At 43.1% G+C, this 26766-nt stretch overlaps 1 protein-coding gene across 1 annotated transcript in view; it reads right to left on the reverse strand.

Annotated features, from left to right (window-relative positions):
• LOC5572657 (vesicular glutamate transporter 1) overlaps positions 1-26766 on the reverse strand; it is a 187762-nt gene that overhangs the window by 7709 nt on the left and 153287 nt on the right. Inside the window, exons 3-7 of the mRNA XM_001654107.2 lie at positions 21454-21760; positions 5012-5245; positions 4493-4957; positions 4242-4427; positions 3712-3897 (exon numbers count right to left, since the gene is read on the reverse strand). Of these exons, the coding sequence (XP_001654157.2) occupies positions 3712-3897; positions 4242-4427; positions 4493-4957; positions 5012-5245; positions 21454-21760 (1378 nt within the window). The remainder of the gene's footprint in view (positions 1-3711; positions 3898-4241; positions 4428-4492; positions 4958-5011; positions 5246-21453; positions 21761-26766) is intronic.

The following is a 26766-nucleotide window of genomic DNA, read 5'->3' on the forward strand; positions in this document are numbered from 1 at the left end:
ATTTTAAATCACATGCTTATGATCTGTGAATATCAGACAGATCCCAGACAACCAGAAGTCGCATAACAGTTTACGCACAAAGTCGTTTATTAAAAAAAAAAATCATCACTCCCGCAATACATGGTGGATGATATCGTTTGATTGATTAGTTTCCTCGCATAAAACGCTATTTTATGAGTTTACATGTACATTTCGTTTCGTCCCGTATACTCGTACAAAGTAAGTCGGATCAGTTCGACTAGTTCGAATTAAAATTTACGCACTCGCATTACATGATGTTTTTCATCATATAAAATATGCACATATATCGCCTCCACTTTTGTACGTATAAAGCTTTTTTGCAACATCTTATACGTGAAACTTTGCGCATGTAAGCATCGCATAACGCAAAAGGTGATTTCGCTATACGTACATTCTGGTTGTCTGGGATATAATTAGGATTTATGTTTCGACAAATTGAACTCTAAAAATCGAAATTTGCAGTTATCTAGTTGAAGCATTAAGGGGACGATATTTTATCAGGTTTTCAAACTCATTCCATGAAATTGAAAAGAGAAACGAAAATATTGCTTTTGATGCATTTTTAATAATGAATTTTCGTCACTAACACATAAAATTATAAACAAAAATTAACAAGGGTATGAAACGATAGGTTTCAGAACATATGAAATAAAGATTTTATTGCAATTTCTCATCGTAATAGACTCATCGTATTTATAAAACTCGCCAAGCCTCGATGGATAAATGGACGAATCGTACTGTAAAAAGCAGCATTCTGCAACTTGTTTCATAAACTACTATTTCAGCTTCAAACTTCTATATATCTTATCAATTTGAAAAAATTGCTTGAAATAATTCGATTTATATTGTTTCACTCATGCCAAAGACAGGGATGCATTTTGAAGGCTCATGAGCTGTGAGCGTTCACCAATGTTCATTTTAATGCTCTCGTGTTCATGTTCAGCTTTTCGAACACACACACACACGACAAATTAAAGACCTCCATGTCCCTTGCACTTGCCTACCATTTTATGGCTCATAAGGTAATCTAGAATAGCGTGAAAAGTGTACTGTGATCTGTCAAACTTGAGTAGCTTTCGCACTATCGAGACGGGATGGACCTACACACACGGCAACTAGATTGATCACGAAGTAGTGATCAGATTTTGGTCAGATTTTACAAACATTTACTAACCTTGGCGTTCCCAACTAGCAAAATTTGAATAAACCGCAGATTTGCTTAGGAGAGCCAACCGCCAAACAAATTTCAGATTTTTTTTGACGTTGAATAACGTCTTACGGCAACATACTGAGGTACAATTTCGAAAAACGAAAAATCGCTTGCGTCACGAAAAGTGGTTAGATTTTGACTGTTAATAACATTCTAAGGCGTTATATAACGCCAGGATAGATTTTCAAAATTATTGCACCAATCGATTGGAAACTTTCTACGAATCGACTTCAATAATGAAAACTATTTATTTTCATGACTGAACTATTGAAAAATTGGTAAATATCGAGGCATGTCTTATTTACCATAGAAAGGCACATTTTTCTTGCTGTTATAAGGTTTTGACGTTTCGAAATTTACATGCACCGTAATTTCGGGTGAAATTGATCATTTTTCGTGGTTTTTCTTGTCTGTTTTCAATAATGTTGAAAATGCCAAACCACTGAATGCAGGAAAACAAGTACGACGGTCAGCCTCTTTGACTCATGTGCCAAAATTTTCGAACAAATGTGTTTTTAGTGCTAAAACTCACCCTTTAAATAAAAAAATCGGGAAATCCCATTTCGGAATGAAATTGATCACTTGTCAATGCGATTATTGTTATTTTTTGAAACGACTCTATAAATGAATATGAGCTCTATGAATCCGAATATGCTTGCTAAATTCTTAATAAAGAAGAAGAAATCAAACAGAAATAAAATTATTTCAACCGTAGGTATGGACTAATTGGTACGAGTTTAGAAGATGAAATCGGGCTTGGGGATATATTTTAAGTATCCTTACAAACTTTACTTACTTTGAATAATGCCGTTGTCGTCGTCGCTACCTACATGTAAATGCATGCTACAGCGATCAGAGTATCAACTTGTCAAACAAAGAGCTAAAACTTATCAGCAACAGCTGTGTTGATGTTTTGGTTTGGTCGATTGTCGATCGGGTTGGTATCCTCAAACAAACTGATCAGTTAGGTCACTCGCTTCCATGACGGCCGAGCTCTGGAATCGCAGATTTGCCTTTAAATTTCCCCGGATACCACGACGAAGCAGTAGAAGTTCTTCATGGTGCGGAACTTCTTCGAGTATCAAAAGAAGATCATGCCAATCATCGTGACTGGCAACTTTAACATCGATTAGATCAAAGAGGAAAACATGGAGTTCGCAGACTTTATGGAGAAGTACCTCTTACCTCAAACTGGCTTTGGAACCCACTAAAGCAACCAATCTTAGTGGATTATGCGTCGACCTAACGTTCAACCGCCATATTTGTTTAGGGAGCAAGAGTTACCGCTCACGCTTCTTCTTCCATCGATTGATTCTATCGGTGTTGAAATGTTAACTGAACAAACTAAATAATAACACATAATGTCCATAATAGGTCAGATTTGACATGCAAGAAAAAGTATGAAAATTGATTGGATTTTTATCGGTAGAAATCTTTCATAAGTTCGTGAAGGTTTCAAGCCAGGAAATAGAAGAAGCTAACGTTATCCAACGTCTACTTGGCGGTTGTATCTCGGAAAAAAACTTCTTACTTTTTTTAGAAACCATCTCTTGATTCATTCAGATATGCCATAGAGTTTTCTAACAGTTAAAGAAGTTTTTGTAATAATTCGTGCAAATAGTTTAAATGGGTAAGACAATCCTTTGACTGTCCTATCCAGGTGTTTTTGTGCGTAGTACATGTCCTAGCTGCCATACCTACTTTCCACGGCACTGAATGAGATGGTATATTATTCACTATCCCAGACCTCTAAGAAGTGGCAGTGATTGTTCTCTCAGCTTCAACCATGCAGGTTTCTGTTTGAAGGTAGTTTTATCGCAATGAAAGTGCTCACCAAATATCGCCTGAAACATTGCTTGAACAAGCATTTTACATCATTCTATTCTTCAAATACTGCGAAAGAAAATACATCCAGCTCACAACCACATGCATTGAAACCTTCACATATGAGAAAATATTCTAGTCCTCTGACGTTCTTCCAGAATCAAGAAATGGAAAATCTCTTACACGAATGATGAAATGTGTTAGGGTTTCCATTTCTCTGGCATCTCCGGAACCTCGCATAAAATCCCATGAATTGACGTTGGCGAGCCGACGGTTGTGGAGGTGGCAGACTACCGTTTTGTTGCAAAAGTCTGTGATTCTCCATTTAGAAGCCGTTTATGGGAGGGAGTTCTAGCACTGTTGTTCGCATTTTCAAGCTCACGTGATTTATTGTTGAAAATCATCAAGCGTAAAACATCATAACAAATTTAATTTATCTGAAATGGGATGCATCGGGACGGGGAAATAAAGAGCCCGACGGCGGCAGAAAACAGAATCATAAAAGGCGGAGTTTTGCTCGCCGTGTTCTTTCCGAAGGGGGGAAAACGCGTTTCCAAGCAATGTAATTTGACGTTTATGAGTTTCAACTGACTTGAGCTGAATTGAGTTAATTCCACGTCGTTGGTGAAAGCCACCCTTCACTTCCCATCACTTACCTGTCCCCTCGTGAGATGATCGATTGCAATGGGACATATCAGACCGGCTATGGTACCGATGCCGTTGGACATTCCCATCAGGATACTGGCATACCGGGGTGCGATGTCCAGATGGTTCACGTTGTAGCCGGAAATGGCGAACCCACTGAAGGCAACTCCTAGCGTGAGGGCCGTCACTGCTCCCATCTGGGGAAGAACGAATTATGAGAATTACAATGATTGGGATTCTTTTAGCGGGATTTGAAACATAAGGCTGAAACACGAAAGGCTGAAACGCGGAAATTATTACAAAAGGCTTCTGGGAAGCTTTTGGCATCCCAGTCGGATTTCGGAATCAAAATTTACAGTGTGAGCAACTGTATTTGGAGCAGCGCAATTGGATTAAATGGACAAATAGATGTAAAATTTGCGAAAAGTAACACATCTTCTCGGTGAGAATCGAACTCACGACTCCCTGTTCTCTTGCCATTAAGCCATTTCAGCCTTTAGTGAGTTTATCCTTACGTAGGTAACCCTACGCAGAAACTTACAGCGCTATTTGTGTGGGCCACTACTAGGAAGAAAAATCCCTCCAAGCCGAAACCACCGCAGTTGAACAGCTTCCGCACGTTGGTTGTCGTCATCAGTCCGGACTTCCGCAAATAATCCGCTAACATTCCTCCAAATGGTACAATAATTGTCATCAGTAGATGTGGCAGTGCTCCTAAAATACCAGTCTGAAAATCATAAGTACTGATTCGTATCATCGTATATTGAAACATATAATAGAAAACTCTTTCACCTCTTCGATTTTGAAATCAAACGAATGCTTAAGATATGCACTTTGATACAGTACGAGTAGATAAAAGTTCCACGAGCGGCAAAAGTTGGCCACGATGATGGCGTACACCGGCATGGACGTGGCCATTGCTCGCCACGGAGTTGTGGATATTTTCGGCATCGGCAGCGACACCGAATCTCCCAGTGATTTTTCGATGTATTTCAGCTCTTTGAGCGAGATGGTTGGATGCTGCCGAGGTTTCTCGAACGACAGCCACAACCAGAAGCAGTACCAGGTGATCCCACACAGCCCGTAGAAGAAGAACGGTGCGTGCCAACTGATCCACCCCGTTAGAATACCGGACATTGGCATACCTATCACAACTCCGGCGTACGAACCGCTGAAGGCCATCGTTGCCAGTCGGGAGCGTTCCAGTGGAGGAGCCCAGAAGCGCCAGATACCGTGACAAGCCGGATACGTTACACCCTATTCAGAATAAGAATGTTACTTTCGAAACCCTTCAACTTCTTCCCAACTTACCTCTACAAGACCCTGCAGTACTCGAACCATGATGAGCACCACCGGATCAAGGGCCATCGCTCCGGGAACGAGCAGATTGAGAAACGACGAGCACGCGATGGCGGTTCCGAAGATTCGATTCGCTGGGAACATGGAAGCGAGAAAACCACCCGGCACCTGGGTCACCAGATAACCCCAGAAGAAGGACGAGTCGACCGCACTCTCCATGGCGACGGTCCAGTTGTATTTGACGGTCTGAAATAAAAAGGTTTGAATTTGGTTTTGATCAGATAGATAGTGAAATAAATTGTAGATCTTCATGATTCATTGTTTAGTCATGCAAAGAATTTTGTGCAAAATCGCCTTTGAAAAATTTTCAAGGGGCACCCAGAAGTAAGGTTAAAGGTATTTTATTTTTCAGACGAGCTAGACATTTCCGACATTGCAAATTACTGTTGATGATTTTTGAACCGTGTACGCCAACCGGTAGTGCTACTTTTCACCAAACAACTTCTCCCCGAACATAAGTTCCCCGACTCCAAATATCCCGTTCCCCTAATAACTCCTCGACAAGATTTTTGCACTCTTACTTACTTACTTATTTGGCTTTACATCAATTATCTTGATAAAGCCTCGCCAACAATATTTCGCCAATTCACTCGGCCGCTTCTCTCCATCCTCGACTGTGACCCACGCTCTCCAGGTCCTGTTGTACCTGGTCAATCTTTCTAGCTCGCTGCGCCCCACGCCTTCTTGTTCCGACCGGATTTGTAGCGAACACCATCTTTACAGGGTTGTTGTCCGGCATTCTTGCAACATGCCCTGTCCAGCGTATCCTTCCAGCTTTAGCTACCTTCACGATGCTGGGTTCGCCGTAGAGTTGAGCGAGTGCAACGAACCTCCGAATGGGAAAAATACATGACTGTGTTGATAAACTATGAACTACCATCGTTTGACCATACTGCGTCCTTGTTTTACGAAAACTGGACCGAAGTAGTCCACTCCAGTGTGCGTGAACGGCTGGATGAAGGGCATTAGCCGAATCGTGAGTAGAGGTGCCATCATTGGCACTTGAGGAGTCGTCTTCCACACACGACAATGCTGACACAGTTTAGCAATCTTGGACACAACCGAACGAAGCTGAGGGACGAAGAAACGCTGCCTCAATTCGTTGAGCACCGTCTCGTTGTTTCTATGCAGGAAACGTATATGGTAGCTTTCCACAAGTAACGCAGTTACCCGGTGTTATTTAGGAAGAAAAACAGGATACTTTAAATCTCTGGATACTATTGGTGCTCTGGTTATTCGGCTGTTCATCGGCAGTACTCCATTGTCGTCAAGTATCGGTGACATCTTGTACATTGGGCTTGTTTTCTCTAACCGTCTAGGTTTTTCCTTTGGACGTTCCTTGTTATACACTAGCATTACATATTCATCCGGGTAAACCTGCATCTACACCTGTTGCCACAGCAGTATTTCCGCACTTGCCAGCACTTCCGGCATCAACGGGCCCGTTGTTCAGAGTCCAAGGAATAGTTTGACCACTCTGATAACGTTTGCAGTAGCTCGCAGCAACCTTTGCCAGCTGGAAAATATTTCTTCAGCTATGAGAGGCTGTTGATGTGGAGATCTATGGTGCACAAATGATGAACGAAGATCCACCGTTGTCGCAAGTTCCTGAGACGAATCCAGAGACGAATCAGTAATCCATCTCTCTGCAGGGTCGGAATGAAATCTTGGCCTGGAATATCACCAATCGTCCGGATCAAAACTAGGTCCGTCCTTCCACTTTGTCGCCTGATCAGCTAGTACATTTATTTTGGTCTGAACCTTCCTCCATTCGTCGATTGTAGTCGTGGTAAGAATCTCTCCAACTCGAAATCCGACAAACTGGTGATATCGACGTGTTTCGGATCTTAGACATGCTAAAACACTTATAGAGTCTGTCCAGAGATATCGCGTGGTGATTGGGATGGTTAAAGCCTTGCAAATTGTCTCTAGTAAATGGCTCCCGATAAGTTCAGCGTACATTGTGGAGCCCCGTTGTCGTAACTTCTGAGCTCGACCGTTTCCAGAAAAGAAGCATCTTGGAACAGCGACTTCGTTAAGTTTCATCAACAATCTGCTCCATTTACACCAGTCTCCCAGTATTTCGTTGCTTATTTGTTCATCCCAGTCTAATCTTTCGCTCCAGATTCGCAGCATGATAAGCTTTCCGTGCACAACAAAATGCGCCACCAGATCCAACGGGTCAAATAGGGACATCACTGTTCGCAAAACTTGTCACTTCGTTTGTGATATTTTGTTCACTATGATGTTCTGCACCTCTTCCTTCAGATTCAACTCGAACGTGAACGTATTTTCGGACGGATTCCATACCATGCCAAGAACCTTTTACACATTCGCTTCAAGGTAGAGTTACATATTTCTCAGGAGCACATAAATGTACTGACGAGCCTCCAACCAAACCGTCTCTCAGCTTATCGGAATCCTAGTGTGCTGCGCTAGATGGAGGCTCACGAAAATTCTAAAAGCGCGCGCTAGGTGATGTGCTCTCGAGGAGACTCGTCACATGCGCTGCTCGGCGCTATGGCTCGCCATCGGTATCCAAGTTGTGAAACAACTGCTTAGTAACGAAAAGCCTCTACAGCTATTTTAGCCTCATCATGCAGGTGTCTAGATGGCCTACATGATATGATCGAAGACTCGCGATTCAAAAGTTACAATTTCGTTCTCGTTGAAAACTTTTGTAATCACTTCAATTATTGCGCTGAATTTTAAACAGCACATGTGACGGAGCGCATGAGACCGCAGTGAGACACATCTCAAGAAAAATGAGGCGCACCAAAAAAGGTCTCACGATGTACAGCGCTCCCGTGCGCTTACAAGCAATGAGGCTCCTGCACCTAAGGCTACAGAACGTGCACAGTAACTCTACTTCAAGGTTGATCGACTTCGGTTGAGTTCTGCTGGCTTCTCCAATACGCTCAAGAACTTCGGAAGAGTTGGATGCAAAGTTCCGAATTTCCATCCCTGCTTGGGCGTGACCATGCCTCACATCTTCGATGAGTTCCACTGCTTCATCCATCGTCTCAACACTATCCAGAAAATCACACAGCGTAACAAAAATGACATTTTGGCGTGTCTCAAGGATAAAATTATGTGTCTCGTGTAGATTTGGGGTTTCTGAATCTAATGCTATTTTCATAAATGTTCCAGCACGTCACAATTTTTAGCTACAGGTCGTCAAAGTTATATAAAACACGAGATTCATTGATGTTTACATAAAATTTAAAGTAAAATTTATCTAACTTTTTTGTAATTTAATCCACCAAGCATGGATTTTGCAGTTAAACTTTCATTTTAGGTATAATTAGGTTGAAATTGCACGATTAAATTTAGATTAAACCGGTTTTTCCAACATGTTTGCTGTCTCCACACAGAATTCTTCGTTTCTCTTATATGGGAAAATACAATACTTTTTTAAACCATCAAAAAATAACTTTTCCTTAGCTTAGCTTAGCTTAGCTTAGACTGACTACACATATCAATGGTTGCTATTCCGTGATTGACCAAAGTCAGTGAAAATGCACAAAGAATCAACTAGAAGTTCGGCTGGGATTGACCATAATCTTCTTCAATGTGCATTATTCAGTGCCTCTATTTATACAGGGTCAATAACGGCGCCGGCCACGTCCTTGCAGTCAGGTGGGATTGGGGGAAGGAATGTTAGTGTGTAACCTTTGCTATTTGGAGACCGTGTTTGCCTCTGCATCTCCACAAAGGTTACTGGGAAGGATGTTTGTTAATGGGAAGGATCGTTGGGTCAAAGGATTCACTTTGATAAGTGATTAGACCATGATAAATAGTTTTTTGTCAAATATAAATATGCTTTTATGAAAATATAATATTTTCATTTGATATGAACAATTTCTATCTAAAGGAAAATTATGCCGACACTTGAGGTGACGAACCATTCAAAGTTTGTTGAACAAATATCTAAATGTAACATTCCTACAGCTGTCAGGACGAAAGCATGTGTTATTATATTTTACTTATTTGAAAAGAAACAAAAAAATCGATTGGTTGGAACATCATAGAACACTCTTATTCTTATGCCGACACTTACAGTGGCGAACCATCCAAAGTTCGTTGAATAAAGTGAACCTTTCGCAAGTCTAAACTTGTAGTGTCGAGCCATTCAAAGTTTTTTTTTTAATTACAAAAATAAAGGTAAAAAGGGGTGTTCTGTTCTGAAACGAGCTCACCAATTGATCCTTTATCCTTCACTGTGCAGCCACAATCCACTCTCAGCCTCACTCGTTTGCTCGGCTATATAAAAGCACTCAGAAAAAAAATAGGCGCGCGACCCGAAAAGGAAAAAAAAAACTTGGCTTTCTTGACGCACTGCCCAGCAGCAAGCGTCAAGGTCAAAGGATCACAAAGAACTAACCGATCACGCCACTTTTTCACTTACTAGACCGACGCGCGACATGTTTGATCCTGCCCTAGTCGCTGGCCCCCGTAGGAGCAAGCGTCAAGGTCGAAAGATCAGACAGAACTCTAAAACCATCAAAAAATTACTTTTCCTCATCGAAAGTATTATGAACATTATTGGTAAGTATTGTTATACACATAAAGTTTGAATTCTTTGCCAAATTAAGCAAATAAATTGCCTTACAAGCAGGTGAACTTGCATGCAAGTTGGTCAAAATAGTCAATTTTTGCATTTTCAACAGCCAATATCTCAAAAACTAGACGTTCAATGATATTTTTGAAAACGGCAATGGATTCAGCAACCCTTAATTGAGCAAATAGCGGTATTTTGGTGCTTGAGACAAAAAAGTGTTCCGCAGTGTCATCGATGATGGCACGAGCTGCTTGCGGATACTGCTCTTTGTATTTCTTAGCATTTTTGTTTTTTTAATACTGCGCAATGCACAGTGAGCACGCAGCGCCAAACGTGGCAACATCCATCACGAAGATCTGTGGTGGTTCTCCAGGGTTTTCCCGATATAGGAATCTTTGCGATTGTCTATCCGAAACTGATGAAACATTAGTTTTAAGTCTCCACAGTATGCTACGCTTTTCTGACGGAAACGTAATAGAACGACTGGAAGAGCAGTCAACAGATCCGGTCCTTTCAACACCATATCGATAAACGAAATTCCTTTGGCTCGGGCTGCAGCATCCCAAATCAGACGGACCTTTTCTGGTTTGCATGGATTCCTTCCGGACACGTCCTGGTTCCGTAGTATCCAGCCCTGCCGTTGTAATCCGATGAGCATATCCTCTTGCAAGGTACTCCTCAATCAACCCTCTGACTTTTTCCCGCAGTCATCCTTCGACAATTTACGCTCAAAGGCTTCCATTCTACAGACAGCCATATCGTAGCTATCTGGAAGAGAAGGCTCATCGCTCCGCCACAATAGTCCAGTTTCCAGTTTTCTGTCTACTCTTCTGATGGTTCTCTGTGGAATCTCCAAAGTTCTCTTATCCTCATTTGAAAGTGGACTCCGTTTGACGCTTGCTTCATCGACCGTCATAAATTGCCTAAACAGATTGTGCAAATCTGTACCTGCTTCGTGCAACTTCACATGCGTGTTCACGTAGTCCACAAGGCTGCTGTCAGTGGTGGCAGGTCGTCCATAGAGACACCATCCTTTTAAGAGCACTGGTTAGCTTAGCGTTGTCTACGCCAATAATAAGTCGAGGTATGGCATTGGTGTAGCTGGTCAGAGGTAACTTTCTAAGGTATGGATGATCCAAACAAATTTTCTCGTAGTTCACAGTTTGGCTCGGAAGTTTTAATTGTCCTACAGTCCTGGCTTTCAGCGGAAACTCCTTGGCCAATTTGAATCCGGATATTGCGACTCTTAAATGCTGGGAGTCTTTTTCCGTTCTCGATATATCGCCTTTCCAGCCTTTTCAACAAGTCCCACTGCACCTAGCTGTTCCGCTACCTCCGCATCCATCATTGTTGACGAAGATCCATCATTTAAGAACGCGAATATTTCCACACTCTTTCCATTGTAGTGCAATGTCACAGGCAAATAGCGCAGCAGAGCACAAGAAGTTACTGAATGGTGATTCTGGTGGACGACGTTCCTTTCCGCTGCTGTTGTCGATGAGGATACTCCAGATGCCGCTTTCCTTAAGTGCAGTAGAGCATGATGGCGCATACGACAATCTCCAACTCCGCATTCTTGTTTTGACCGGCAAGGCCATGATCGATGTGGAACTAAGCATATAAACCTTCCATCTTTCATCCACAGTCAGTCGTTTGAATACTGGACACTCGGCAATACGATGATCTATTTTGGAGCAGTTCACGCAGGGTTTAGAGATGGAACCGCTTGATTCGGCCCCAGGCATGTCGGTTGATGCAGGGGATTGTTGATGGACGAAAAGCTTTTCCTTAGAGGATTTTTCTCGTATTCCCCTATCGTGTTTTTCTGCTGGCTGCTGCCCTACACTGGTCAGTAGAGTGACGTCGCTGGCCATCGTAACTAGTTTCTTCATGAAATCGTTGAACGTCGCCATGTTCACTGGATTGTAGTTGCGCTTGTAGGATGCCCACTGTAGCTTCAGGTTAGGCGGAAGCCTATCTACCATCTCCAAACGTTTGTGGCAGTCAAAAGGAGTACTTTCAGCATTTGCTGGAAGGTCGAAATAGAAATATTGGTCTCCCGACTCTGATGGGTAAATTGATAAAATCTCACTCTTTAGTGCGATGGTTTGAGCAATATCTAACAAACCGCTTGATACACGTGAAAATTGGAACATTGCAATCTGAGAGCTTTGCAAATGAATCTTAAGGTACTCCAAGGCAGTTATCTTGGACCGCTTCTGTTCTTGCTCTTCATCAACGAACTCTCACAGCTGCTACCAGGATGTCGATTATTCTATGCGGATGATGTTTAAATCTACATGATCAACGACGGCACTGCGGACTGCCAATTGCTGCAATCACGGATGGACATAATGGCCAATTGGTGCTTCTCGATTCTGACCCTCAGCGTCAACAATTGCAGTGTTATTTCATTCCACCGCAGACAGAAGCCAATCAATTTCAACAACCAGATTTGTGGTACAGTTTTCAACAGAGTGGGTCAAATTATAGATAAGTACATCACTCTTGACCAGGAGATGAAATGCAAGCCACACTACAATGACATCATTGCGAAGCTTTCTGATGATTCCCGAGACCCTTTATATTTAAAATCACTGTATTGCTCGTTATTTATTTATTTATTTAGTTGGTTATTATTATTATTGTCTTTATTAAAGAGACTTTCAGCCCTTGGCTGTCTTTAGTTGGTGTTACATCAATTAATTTGATAAAACCTCGTTAACGATGTTACGCCAATTTACTCGGTCCATGGCTGTGTCTCTCCAAGTTCAATTTTGGCCCACGTTCTCCAGATCTTGTTGCACCTGATCAAGCCACCTCGCTCGCTGTGCTCCCCGCCTTCTTGTGCCAACCGTATTCGACGCGAACACCATCTTTGCAGAATTGTTGTCCAGTATTCTTGCAACATGCTCTGCCCAGCACACCCTTTCGGCTTTCGCAACCTTCTGGATACTGGGTTCGCCGTAGAGCCTAGCGAGCTCGTGGTTCATTCTCCACTGCCACACACCGTTCTCCTGCACTCCGCCAAAGATCGTCCTAAGCACCCTTCGTTCGAACACTCCAAGTGCTTGCAAGTCCTCTTCCAGCATGGTCCATGCTTCATGTCCATAGAGGACCACCGGTCTTCTAAGCGTTTTGTACATGGTACATTTGGTGCGGGGATGAATCTATCTTGACCGCAGTTTCTTCTGGAGCCTATAGTAGGTACTGATGATGCGTCTCCGTATTTCACGACTAACGTTGTTATCAGCCGGCAACAAGGATCCGAGGTAGATGAACTCATCAACCACCTCAAAAGTATCCCGTCTATCGTAACACTGCTTCCCAGGCGGGCTCTGTTGCGCTCGGTTCTACCAACCAGCATGTACTTTGTTTTTGACGCATTCACCATCAGGTCGACTTTTGTCGCTTCACGTTTCAAGCGGGTGTACAGGTCTGCCACCGTTCCAAATATTCTGCCGACAATATCCATATCATCCGCGAAGCAAACAAATTGGCTGGATCTTGTAAAAATCGTACCTCGGTTATTGAACCCGGCGGGATTCGAACGAACTGGAATGTTCGCCCGAAATCTTCACGCTATTCTACACATCGTTGCTCTTATTAGTCTTGTGAGCTTCCCGGGAAAGCTGTATTCGTCCACGATTTTCCATAGCTCTTCGCGGTCGATGCTATCATAAGCCGCTTTATAATCGTTGAACAGGTGATACGTTGGGACTTGGTATTCACGGCATTTCTGGAGGATTTGCTCGTATTGCTCGTTAGTGCCTTTCATTATGGAATTTAGCGTTATTGTTTGGCGTCCGTATCACAGTTGCTAATTCGCAAGACTGGAGTCAGTATGTACAACATGTATTTCTTCGACACTTCTCTGGCGAGATCTTCTCAACCATCCTGCGTACGAGTATCGCTGTCGGTTGCTGGGATTCTAAACGTTGGAGCGTAAGCAGTTTTTGCGGCTAAATTGATTTTTGGATATATTGACTCTCCCTCTACTTATGTAATTGAATATCTGTGCACATGACGGGTAATAAGACAATGTAATTTTCTTCAGGTCGAGCCTCGCAATCGATTGTATGGCATGAAGACATTTGCTGATGCGTTCAACGAGGCCTTTATGGGTTTCGATTTGAATTTGCCTTTGATTAGTTTTATCCATACACTGTCCTTGAGCCAGATTTTTATGTATTTTTCAAATGTCAAATACATTACAACTACAATAAATAAATATGTATATCCTTTAAAGAATTATTTAATGCTTATTAACATATATATATTACAATTTCAACAAGCGCGGATCAAAGCCATTTGAAGATGATTCAAACAGCACCAGTTGAAATTGTTATGTTTATATGTTAAGGCTAAGTAGCCCGTCATTCGTTTTGGCAACAATGATGACTTTTCAGCTTGCATTTCAAAGTGATAAAACTCAGTCTTGATAGTTTATCTTCTTCTTCTTCTTCTTCAGGGCATTAACGTCCTCACTGGGACAGAGCCAGCTTCTCAGCTTAGTGTTCTTACGAGCACTTCCACTGTTAATAACTGAGAGCTTTCTTTGCCAAAGTTGCCATTTTCGCATTCGTATATCGTGTGGCAGGTACGATCATACTCTATGCATAGGAAGTCAAGGAAATTTCCATTACGAAAAGATCCTGGACCGACCGGGAATCGACTTTTCATCAGACACCTTCAGCATGGCTTTGCTTTGTCATGATAGTTTATATTGACTTGAAAAAGTATCACTGTACGCGCTAACATGCATAAAGTATGCTGATACTTTTTAAGCTGTGTCAGTACAAAACCAACTGATTTCACAGCGCAACAAAAATGACATTTTTGCGTGTCCCAAGAATCGAATTATGTGTCTCTAGTAGATTTGGGGTTGCTGATTCTAATGCCGTTCTCAGAAATGTTCCAGCACGTCAGGATTTTTAGCTACAGGTCGCTAAAGTTGTTTAAAACACTGGTTTTATTGATGTTTACATGAAATTTAAAGTATGTTTTATCAAAACTGCAAAATAGGTATTTAGCTTTCATTTTAGATATAATTTGGTTGAAATCACGCGATTATATTTTGATTAAATCGCTTTTTTCAACATACTAACAGTTTCCATACAAAACTCTTCGTTTCTTTTATATAGCAAAATACAATACTTTTCTAAATCATCAAAAAATAACTTTTGATAATCAAAAATAGTATGAACTTGGTTTATAAGTATTGTTATACACGTGAAGTATGAGTTCTGAGGCAAATTAAGCAAATAAATTACCTTACAAGCTGGTAAACTTGCATGCAAGTTGGCTGAAATAGTCAAATTTAGTATTTTCAACATCCAATATCTCAAAAACTAGACGTGCTATGATGTTTCTGAAAACGACAATGTATTCAGCAACCATTAATTAAGTAAATACCGGTATTTTGGTGCTTGAGACAAAAACGTGTTCCGCAGTGTTTTCTTTGATTCGAAATCATGAGATGAATTAGCAACAACCATCAACGACGCGTACAAATTTCAATGACGGCCTACTTCGCCTTAATAAACAAAGACAGATGTAGGCACGGCTCGTTACATAGACCAAGAAACCACGGTTCTTATAGCAATTCATTTTTTTTATGGAAAAGCTTGAAAGCTAAAAGAATTATATAACTGTAATACATAGATTGCTTGATTTTTTCATTTGGAAGCTTTTTATATTTAAACTAATAAAATCAGAGATTTTAATGACTGCAACTGCATGCCTTTCAGATCACACGTATAGTTCATCAACAATCTTCTACTTTACTCATACTAGCAGAACTAACAGTTGACAGGCTAGCCGTCAGATTTGCAGATTCCCTGTGGGTATTTCGGCCACATCTCCAACGGGTGTAACACCGCCCGGTACATCTCCCTCTCACCAGTTCCAGTCTGAACATCTGCCTGCCGACCATCCTTTCCAGGAATTACCTTTATGACCTTATTTCGAGGCCATGGATTCCTTGTTGTCTCACCCACGATAAAAACAATATTTCCTTCTTGAATGGGCTGTTTTGGTTCTCCGAGTCAGGACGGGCAGATATTCCCGAATCCACCTTATCCAGAACTGAACCAGAACATATCGGAACAGATTCCATCCGTTTCGCAGGGCCTCACCTTCCGTGGTTGGTATTTTCTCTGGTTGTTTAGTTCCGTTCGAACTGAGGAGGATAAAATGATTCGGAGTCAAGGCCTCCTGATCCGACGTCTCCAGTGGCACGTATGTCAACGGTTTGGAGTTGACCATTGACTCTGCGTCACACAGAATAGTTTGAAAAACTTCTTCTGACGGTGTTCGAGAACACTTAACTGCTTCCAGAGCTGCTTTTACAGATCTTACCATTCTTTCCCAGGCACCTCCCATATGCGGGAAGGATGGCGGGATGAGGTACCACGTGTTTTGACGTCGGTGAAGCTCTCCGACAACTCTCGATTCATTGTAGCGATTTGAGCAACCAACTCTCTACTAGCCCCTACAAAATTCGTTCCATGATCGGAGTAAATTTGCGTTGGGGCATCTCGGCGCGCGATGAACCGACGTAGAGCTAATTTACAGGATTCCGTAGAAAGTGATGCGATAACTTTCAAATGAACCGCTTTCACGACCAAGCAAGTAATGAGCGCTACCCAACGCTTCACTTGACTGCGCCCAATCTTTATCAAATACGGGCCGAAATAATCGATTCCAACCAGCGAAAATGGTCGGACAAACGGGGTTACTCGTGCTTCCGGTAGAGGCGCCATCCTAGGCACTTCAAGACTCGCCTTGTACACGATGCACTATTGACACCGTTTTGCTACTTGGTGCACCACCGTCTGAAGAGTGGAAATGTGATATCGCTGACGGATTTCATTGACTACAGTCTCATTGCTCTGATAACCGAACCGTCTGTGATACCAGCTCGGTGACACGATGATCTTTCGGCAGGATTACTGTTCGACCTGCTATACGAAGAACACCAAAGTGGTTTATGAACGGTGATAGTTGCCTGATCGGACTGCTCGAGTTTCAATGCCGGATTTACTTCTGAACTTTTGTGACAGCGGCTTCAGTGGAGCCACTTTGGCCTTTGAGGCTATCAATGCACATCGTGGTTGACCACGATCAATTATCCAGAAATAGCCAACACAAGCGAATGCAAACTCACTTGCGGCTACAAATATGTGCGGTTTCAGTGATTTGAAGCTGTCCTGATCGTATCCGGGAAAATAACACCGTAGAATACGTATTTCACTCAGTTTGGAAAGCAGCTTGATCTACCGTTCCCAGTTCACGAAAATGTTCGTTGAAATCGCATCGCCCCAACCAACTTGAGCCCTCCACAGGTCTTGTATGACCATTTAACCGTGTACCAGTGAATGCGCTATCAACCCGAGCGGATCTAAAACGCTCATCACGAACCTCAGGACGTTTCGCTTCGTTGCAAAGAACTTTGATGATCCTGCATGTTCCTGGTTGTCCGGTAACTTGACGGAGTACATGAAGAAGTCTTCCTCTGGCACCCAGGCCATGCCAAGAACACGCTCAACTTGATTTGCTTTATCAGCGTTGAACTCCTTCTTCGTTTCTGTTGCGCTTTCTCCGATGATCTGCAGCACCTTCAACGAGTTTGAACGTCAGTTACGTACTAGCTCAAAGCCTGCATTCTGCTGAATCTTCCGCACGTCAGACACCAGTATTGCTAATACTTCTTCCGTATCTCGATTGTCCAAAAAGTCATCTACATAAAGATTTTCTATTGCTGCTGCCGCTTCTGGTAGTTCCTTTTGCCACTTCATCGCGTTCGTTTTTTTTTCGTAGTTTTCCGAACAATGTGGACCAAAAAAATGGCCACGTTCATCACAAATATGTCCGGCTTTTTAGACGGGTCAGTTCTGTAGAGAAAACGTTGTACCTGACGATCTTCTTTCCTAATATTTTGCGCGGATTTGTTACGACCCCAAAAGGGAGGTACCAGTTTCGACTTTCTTCAAGTTCCTGCAATGTAATCCTATGGGCCTGGTACTCCGCTATTTGTTTGTCCAAACGTTCGCACAATGCTGTGTGGTTGCGTAGCTTCCGCTCGAGACAAATCAAACGACGTTCCGCCATTGACTGTTTAACGATAAACTTGCGACGATCGACGCGCCACCATATTTCATATAACGGAGGTTATTAGAACTAACTTGGAGGTGATGCTTTGGAGGTTATTTGGCAATTTGGAGGTTAAAATCCCCTCCAAACACTAGCGATTTTGCGGTGGGATATTGACGTTTGATGACGAATACCGTTGCTTGATGGTAGTTCCACCAAATCGTACCGCCACAACAGTCCTGTCTCATAGTGCCCGTCACTACGCTTGATAGTCGTTTGTCGCAATATTTCTTTCGCTCGTCGATCATCTTTGGATTCCAGTTCACTCGTCGCAGAAACGCCCAGATTTTCCGTCGCAAAGTAACTTTTGACGAGTTCCTGCAGGTTGTTATCCTCCACGCTCTTGTTGATGTGAAAAACTGACGACAAACTCGCATTTCCTGTTGAGTTATCGATGCTGCCAAAACCAGCCCATCCCAGTCTTGTTTTGGCTGCTACCAGCCCATTCAGTCGGCCTTCTAGTACCTTGAGAGGTACCGCGAGTTTCAAATTGTCCAGTCCAATCAGGATTCTAGGAATTGCTTCTTTGTAGCTCTTCACAGGTAGGCCAGCTAAATACGGGTATAGCTTGGACAATTCACCATAGTCCACCGTCTGTATAGGAAGATCTAAACTGCTCACGGTACTCACAGCCGTCAACGGACTAATTCGGTCGCTTTCTTCCCCAGAGATCATCAGATTGACCAGCCGAGAATTCGATTCGTGTCGAGAAACATTCGCTGTCCATGTCAGCGACAGCGACTGAGATTCTCCTTCAAGATTCAATAGCTTAGCAATTTCGGCGTCAATCAGTGTCTCTGGGGAAGAAAGCTACCGAATTTTCCGGTTGACGGCTGTAAGTGCTCATAAGAACACTAAGCTGTGTAGCCGGATCTGCCCCAGTGGAGATTTAATTTTGTTTTCGGATTCGGGTTCGAGTCGGGTTTGAAGGCTACAAAATTATCGGGTACGGGTCGGGTTCGGGCTTGAAAAAAGTCGGGTTTAGTCGGTTTTGGGTCGGGTTTGGTGACATTTGTGAACAGAGTAACAACCTGAAAGCTTCCCTATAAATTAGCAATGATGAATTTATCATCTTTACAAAGACGTTTCGAATACGGACGTTTGGCATAATCAGAATTATATGCCTTCTTCAAAATGCTACCTGTTCTTATATGAAACTGCTTTATGCGAAAAGGGTCACCCCCCAAAATAGTACCTTTACTACTTTAATTCGCCTCGCGTGCTGATATAGAGTAATTATAGAGCTGATATGCTTTATTTTAGTTGTATATTAGTCCTATAAGCCCAAAAAGGTGAATTAGAGAGCTAGTGGTTACTTTGGAATATGATAAGGAGTACGGCATACTTCAGTAGGCTGGTCAGTTAGTGCGAATATCGTAAGAAATAATTGTGAAAATAATATTCAGTTATAGTTTAGCGACTTAATGGAATGCCACGAGTCGGGTTTGAAGGCTACAAAATTATCGGGTACGGGTCGGGTTCGGGCTTGAAAAAAGTCGGGTTTAGTCGGTTTTGGGTCGGGTTTGGTGACATTTGTGAACAGAGTAACAACCTGAAAGCTTCCCTATAAATTAGCAATGATGAATTTATCATCTTTACAAAGACGTTTCGAATACGGACGTTTGGCATAATCAGAATTATATGCCTTCTTCAAAATGCTACCTGTTCTTATATGAAACTGCTTTATGCGAAAAGGGTCACCCCCCAAAATAGTACCTTTACTACTTTAATTCGCCTCGCGTGCTGATATAGAGTAATTATAGAGCTGATATGCTTTATTTTAGTTGTATATTAGTCCTATAAGCCCAAAAAGGTGAATTAGAGAGCTAGTGGTTACTTTGGAATATGATAAGGAGTACGGCATACTTCAGTAGGCTGGTCAGTTAGTGCGAATATCGTAAGAAATAATTGTGAAAATAATATTCAGTTATAGTTTAGCGACTTAATGGAATGCCACGAATACGTTTCCTTTGAAAATATTGGAAATAGATCACCATGCTTTATGACACACATTCAGGAGATTTATGAATTTGTATATTATTGCACGAAATAATCTTACATTAAATGAGATGAAAGTTATATTATACCATTGAATTATTTGAGTTTAATTCATTCGAGGTTTAGGGATCTTTTTGCCTCAATTTTCAATAAATAATAACAGCTCATAACACACCGTCATTTTAATCATAAAGCCCTATCGTTCGATTTTTGCTGTCGATTGCAAAAAGACTAATGAATATGCTGTCGCATGAAACCGATGACGATAATGAGCTCGCCTTGACTGAATGGGGGTCCGGGAACGCCGTCGCCGTCAAAACATAATGGGGAAATCCCCGATCAAAAGCCGATGGTAATGGGCGCAAAAGAAATGGCTAGTCATAGTGGAAGGGGAGCGCATCACAAAAGGGAAATCCGTGAGCATTACAGCCCCCTGGAATATGAAATTTTATGAAGTCGAACATAATGGAAGCATTTATGCCGTTCGTTCCTCGTAATACGGGCGACACAAAAGATGATAATTTTTTATTCATATAACCGACGGAGACCGACCGACGGCAACCCGACTGAGACTATCTGGTGCCTTACTGCGTGAAGATGATCCATTTCCTTGGAGTTGGATTTCGATTCCGGCACGACGATGACGACCAAATTTCCACCCCCAAACAAGCATCTTGAACGCGGAAAGGCAAGCCGGATGTACAGTGTAGAAGGTTCTTCATATCGATGGCGCCATGGCGACCGGCACGGTTCTGTTCTGACGACGGAATATTTATCCTTCGCTTCTGAATCTATATAAAAGAAAACCATATCAGCAGCGAATCAAGTGTTAAATGGAACGAAATGCTCGTCGTCGCTCGTCTGTCCTAGCCGAGGGGTGGATTCGATCAAGTGAGATATACTTCCGGTCGCTTCCGGTGCGGTGTTATGACGGGAAATGGATGTGCTCTTGTTGTTTGAGTTGCGAAAAAATATGGAATATTTTGAACCTTCTTTTTCTTCTTTCTGGCGTTACGTCCCCAGAGACAGAGCCTACTACTCAGCTTAGTGTTCTTATGAGCACTTCCACAGTTATTAACTGAGAGCTTACTATGCCAATGACCATTTTTTGCATGTGTATATCGTGTGGCAGGTACGAAGATACTCTATACCCTGGGAAGTCGAGAAAATTTCTTATCCGAAAAGATCCTCGACCGGTGGGATTCGAACCCACGACCCTCAGCTTGGTCATGCTGAATAGCTGCGCGTTTACCGCTACGGCTATCGGGGCCAAATTTTGAACCTGAATTGAATTCTTTGAACACTGTACAAAGTATTGAGCTTTATTTGAAGTTGAATTTTCGTTCGATGTTGTCTAGACTATAAATTTCTCATTTTAGCCTTCAGTTGTCCAATTCCAGATTGGCGCATGCTAGAATTTAAATCTCATTTTTTCATTTCATGAGACATCATTACGAGCAAATTCCTATTAGATGTCCATTTTGATTTAGCGTGACTACCAATCAGTCTACCCAGCCGTGTGGAAAGATATCATTCATTAAGTCAGATAACCCCGGCTGAACCCTTTTTCGCTAATTCCGTTCATCGGCACGTGTCCCGACGGAAATCACGTTTGACAAAGGAAACGACTGATGGCACATCAACGCTTTTTTCCACCTTACCCCGCGACTCATTAACTCACCGCATTCTCGAACTGGAGCTTGGCCATGCCCATATTGCAGCGCATTCCGAACGAAATGATGAACCCCAGGCAGGTCATCAGGGCGATCGTGAAGCGGGTCGTTTTAATGCAGGGACACTCCGCCCGAACATATTTGTCGATGTGCCGCAGCGGTGGCCGTTCGATTTCCTCAAACGACATCGGTGAATCGCCCCCGCCGTCGTCCGCCCCGTATCCTTTGGTTCCGTCGCCTGCTCCTGTGGCCATTCCACTGCCGTCCACCTGGTCGTAGCCATGCTTTGGCATTTCGAACTTCTCGAAGCGCATTCTGGAATGGAGAAATGGAAGATTTTCAAAGATTATTGTTGGAAAGATTGAAGGTCGATGATAATTATAATATAATATAATCATTGCAAGTTATATTCAAGACATAATCAGAATAAGAGGTTGTGAAAATCATATCTGTCTTTAATCTGTATATCCTAACCAATACGTATTCCACAAGTCCCAACCACTAACGCTCGTAATCAATCATATCACCCGAAACAGCTCCGAGTTATTATGGATTAACGCACGTCCTATTTGTCCCACAGCTTGAGAAAATCACCAAATGACTTTCTGCTGTAGCCGTCTTGCAGAGGATTAAGAGGCTAAATGTCGCCTGTAAGACGAAGGAAAAACTATTCGCCAGAACAAACAAGCGAGATTTGATCTCCCACGCGCCGGGAAAAGTTCGTAAGGCGGCCACTCTCAGGAAGGGGCGGGAAAAGAAATGGAACTCTCGAAAGCGGATATTGGCAAACAATATTATTAATACCGAAAAAAGTAACTTAATTATGTTTGCCGATGATAACTTCGGTCTGCGATTTGTTTGAGGCGGTCGACACAGCCGATAGGAAGGATCCGAGAATTTATTGCACAAGGAGTGAATTATGGCCTGCCGTTGAAGAGGGGAGATCAGAAAAACAAGTTATGACGCATCACAGTTTGGATGAGTGGTGATGGAATGAGAGTAAGTCTTGAATTTTATGCCCTGTGTTGTTATGACAAATTCACCATTTCTCATTAGGTAACTGAATTAATCAAATTTATTAAATTATACACATTTTTCAGAATACACTGTATATAACACGGTCAAGAAAAGTCCGTTTTTGGGTAACTTTATCTTAGGGCAAAAGATTCTGGGCCGACCGGGGATCGAAACCAGACACCTTCAGCATGGCTTTGCTTTGTAGCCACGGACTCAAACCACTCGACTAAGGAAGGTCAAGGTCATATTAGAATCCTATGCTCTAAAATGCTTTGCATTATTTGAATATTCATTCCTGTATTGTGTCACAGATTTTACGGATTTCCTTCTCCGGATTATGTGAGTGTCATGAGTGTGATTTTAAGACAAATGGACCTTATTTTTTTCTGGCTAGGTTGAACAGTAGTTAATAATCAATATTAATCTCCTTTTCCCGATCAGCCCAGAAAGCTGCGTATTGTCGGTAGCGATTGTTTCAATTGGCTGAGAATTAACACTACGGACTGTCTGTTCCTGTGGAAAAAGTTCACCTCACAGGTGACTCCTAATTTATGGTGTGATGCGGCTTCATGCTTACCGTCCCTAAGAATAAATGGTTTCTGGGGTCTAAAAAAAATATTACCGCAAATGGAGCCTGTGAAGTACCAGGGCGCCCTTCACAGTATTGTGCCCTTCCTGTGCTTCTCGGAGCAATGGTACAGGCGACTTTGTGTTTCTCCGAGATAGTCGTCTGCCCTTCTGTAGTCTAAATCCGGAGGCTGAATAAGGGTTATTTATTTGTTTCTTTTTTTAGTTTTGGAAGGTGGTAAATTACCTTTACGAACTAACCCAACGTTTCATGTTCGATATGGAGGCTTCTTCTTCTTCTTCTTCCTGGCATTAACGTCCTCACTGGGACAGAGCCTGCTTCTAAGCTTAGTGTTCTTATGAGCACTTCCACAGTTATTAACTGAGAGCTTTCTTTGCCAAAGTTGCCATTTCGCATTCGTATATCGTGTGGCAGGTACGATGATACTCTATGCCCAGGGATGTCAAGGAAATGTCCATTACGAAAAGATCCTGGACTGACCGATGATTGAACCCAGACACCTTCAGCATGGCTTTGCTTTGAAGCCGCTGACTCTAACCACTCGGCTAAGGAAGGCCCCAATGGAGGCTAGTCATATCGAATTCGTCCATCGTGCGCCAGAGTGTCGAACTCGAATCCATACCGACTAAATCCACCATCGCCCACGAGCCATTCCCCCCGGAACTGCCTCTTGGCATTACTTCATGAGGAGGCTATTGTGCTAACCGCTGCACTGCTCCTTGCTTCGCTTTCTGCGTGTGACTCACGTGCATCTTGCGCTCCTATACTTCCCTTGCTCTCTACGTACTGCATTTGAGGCTGGCATCGCGCCAGGGCCATGTTTCAGACAGGCTTTCTTGCTGAGCCTGATTTCCCTATTGAGAGCGGTACGCTGGTCTTCGATCTGCTCTTTCAGTGTCGTTGCGGGCTCTCGTCAATCGTCAAGTTCCACCAGTAAACTGGGCGGCGACCATGTCGCAGTTTACCTTACCTCCGCATAGTTGCATCGCACGCTCGTGCTAATGCCGCTGTCAACTCATTCGCAGTAAAGTGTTGAGCATTGCGCTCCAACCTCAATGCCTCAACAAACAACTCCTTGTTAAACTGCGAAGTTTTCCACCTCCACTCCTTTGATGGAATCGCACGCTTCCAACTGCTGTCCGCTATCAATATTGTACCGGAGCGCTCAGTGGTCACTGTGCGTATACTCTTCACTCACTTGCCAGTTCAAACTTCCTAACAGCCCAGGGCTATCTCGACGGTATGTGCTGGTGGTACCATCGTTGGCAACATCTACGTTTAGCTTTGCTAAGTCCTCCAAAAGACTTCTCCCTCTTGGGTTGGTGAAGCGCCTGCCCCACGCGTTGAAATCAGTGGCTATGACGACTGGTCTGCGGTCTGTGAGCTCTTCAGTCAGCTTGTCGAGCAACTCGTTGAACTGGTCAATAGACCATCGCGGGGGTGCGTAGCAGCTACAGAGAAGACTCCGTTAATGTTGGCTATAAAAAAGTCTTTATCTGCACGGTGTACCACTTCTTGGAAAGGATATCTTCCCACCGTCCATCTTCTTCTTTCTGGCGTTACGTCCCAACTGGGACAAAGCCTGCTTCTCAGCTTAGTGTTCTTATGAGCACTTCCACAGTTATTAACTGAGAGCTTTCTATGCCAATTGACCATTTTTGCATGTGTATATCGTGTGGCAGGTACGATGATACTTTATGCCCTGGGAAGTCGAGAAAATTTCCAACCCGAAAAGATCCTCGACCGGTGGGATTCGAACCCACGACCCTCACAGCTTGGTCTTGCTGAATAGCTGTGCGTTTACCGCTACGGCTATCTGGGCCCCACCGTCCATATCGCCACTGATTTTGCGTTGTTTGCTATCCAGTTCCCATCGACGGCCGGGCACGGTATGGCTCCGATGTGATAACCACATTGCACTTGTGCTCCGCCAACAAGTGTTATGCTGTCATAGTGGTTGGTTGAGGTTAATTTGAATTACCTCCACTGTGGTTTGGTAGCAGTCGCCTTTATGAAGGCTGGGCATCGCAGACCTCCTGTAACGTAGTTGTTCTCTCCGTTAGCGCAGATCATGCACTTTGGAGGCTTCCGGCAAGCTTCCGCCTTGTGGCCTACTTCTCCGCACCTTCTGCATAAATTAACTCTGTCAGGCTCCTTTTCTGAATCTAGCAAGATGACCGTACTAGTAGCATCTATAGCATGCTTCCGGTTTCTGAGAGACACTCAATGGACACACCGACCAGCCTACTTTAATCTTCTCCGTTTTTAGTGTCGGCACTTGACGGCCGCTTCAATTGGAAGCCTGGTTGATGCTATTAGCATTCTAGATGGCCCCTTCCTTATGCGGATCAGCATCTGCACTTCCCCTGGCTCACACTGCTCTTTCATGGCAACCCTTATATCTTCGTCCGTAGAGATTGGTTCTTGCATTCAAGAACTGCCTCTGAAAACACGGCTCTCACTTCTGTCGTAATACCCATGGATGTCTCGGCTAGCTCTTTGTAGGAAGAGCTGCTGGCCATCGGGTCTCTTTTAGCTCCAGGATCATATCTCCGGTGCGGGTGTGCTTGACTTTCCGCACGTCTGCACCTAGCTGTTCGAGCTACGGGTTTGTCCGCATTGCACGGAGAACCTTCTCGTACGAGTCATCGCTTGCCTTGACTAAAAGCGCCCGCCTCTCTTCCGGCCCTTGAAGAGGTTTTGTTTTTCGGACCTGCTCTTTGTTTTCTTCTACCGATTTTTTGGCTTGACAATTTCCCATGGGGTATTGCTGCCTTCCTTGATGGTTGCTTCGGCGTGAAAGGCACGCTCTCCGTCCTCCAGTATTTGTCCTTCTTTGCGTTGGTTTCCCTCGCAAATGTGATTGGCATCGCCGTTCGTTGAGTCGGCACTTGTCGTATTTCTAAGGCAGCTGAACGATCCTGCTGGAAAAATTTTTACACAAATGTTTCGATTTTGAATAAAATGGGTAGGCTGCATAAAATTCTTGCAAAATCTAAGAATTTCCAAGTGAGGAACGATTCAAAAATGACGTCCATCGTATCTCGGAATTTCTAAACCCTCTTCCCCCTTTGTCTCGCTTTTTCCAATACCTATTACATGCACTGTCACACTTTCATAGACCTCCTCCCCCCACCAAAATAATGGACGTCATTTTTTGATGACCCCTGAACGAAATTCGCTTACCTAATGGAGACATTACTACTTCTCGGACCTGATCTCGGAATACTATATTGTAACTTGGTGCAACAGAGCTGACAGCCATGCTATTCCACTACTCTAGTAAGAATGGATGACACCACTCCGAAACGGCGAGTGGGGTAATGTGACGGTTGCCTCCGTTCCGATAAAATCTTGGCGTGCCTCCAAACTCGTTCAAAACTCGCCACTTTAGACGATGAAAGTAGGCTCAGATGCAAATTCCTGATTAGCGCCGATCTGGCTCTGATCATGGTACCGCATGAGGGATCACGGGGGCGACTACTTATCACGGGTAGAGATAGCGGTTTGAAGGGGGGACCTTATAGCATGACAGAAGATAACTCCAACTATGACAGCAGTAGAAGAACAGTAACAACAGGAATAAATGAGCAATTCCTCCGAACATAACGATTTTTTTTTAAATTTGATTTTTGTATTTTTTGAATCGCCTGAAAGTTTGCATACAGATTCTTTATGACCAAAAATGCCATTTTGCACCTTCAGACCGCCATTT

The sequence above is a fragment of the Aedes aegypti genome, chromosome 2, assembly GCF_002204515.2.
Source record: "Aedes aegypti strain LVP_AGWG chromosome 2, AaegL5.0 Primary Assembly, whole genome shotgun sequence".
NCBI lineage: Eukaryota > Metazoa > Arthropoda > Insecta > Diptera > Culicidae > Aedes > Aedes aegypti.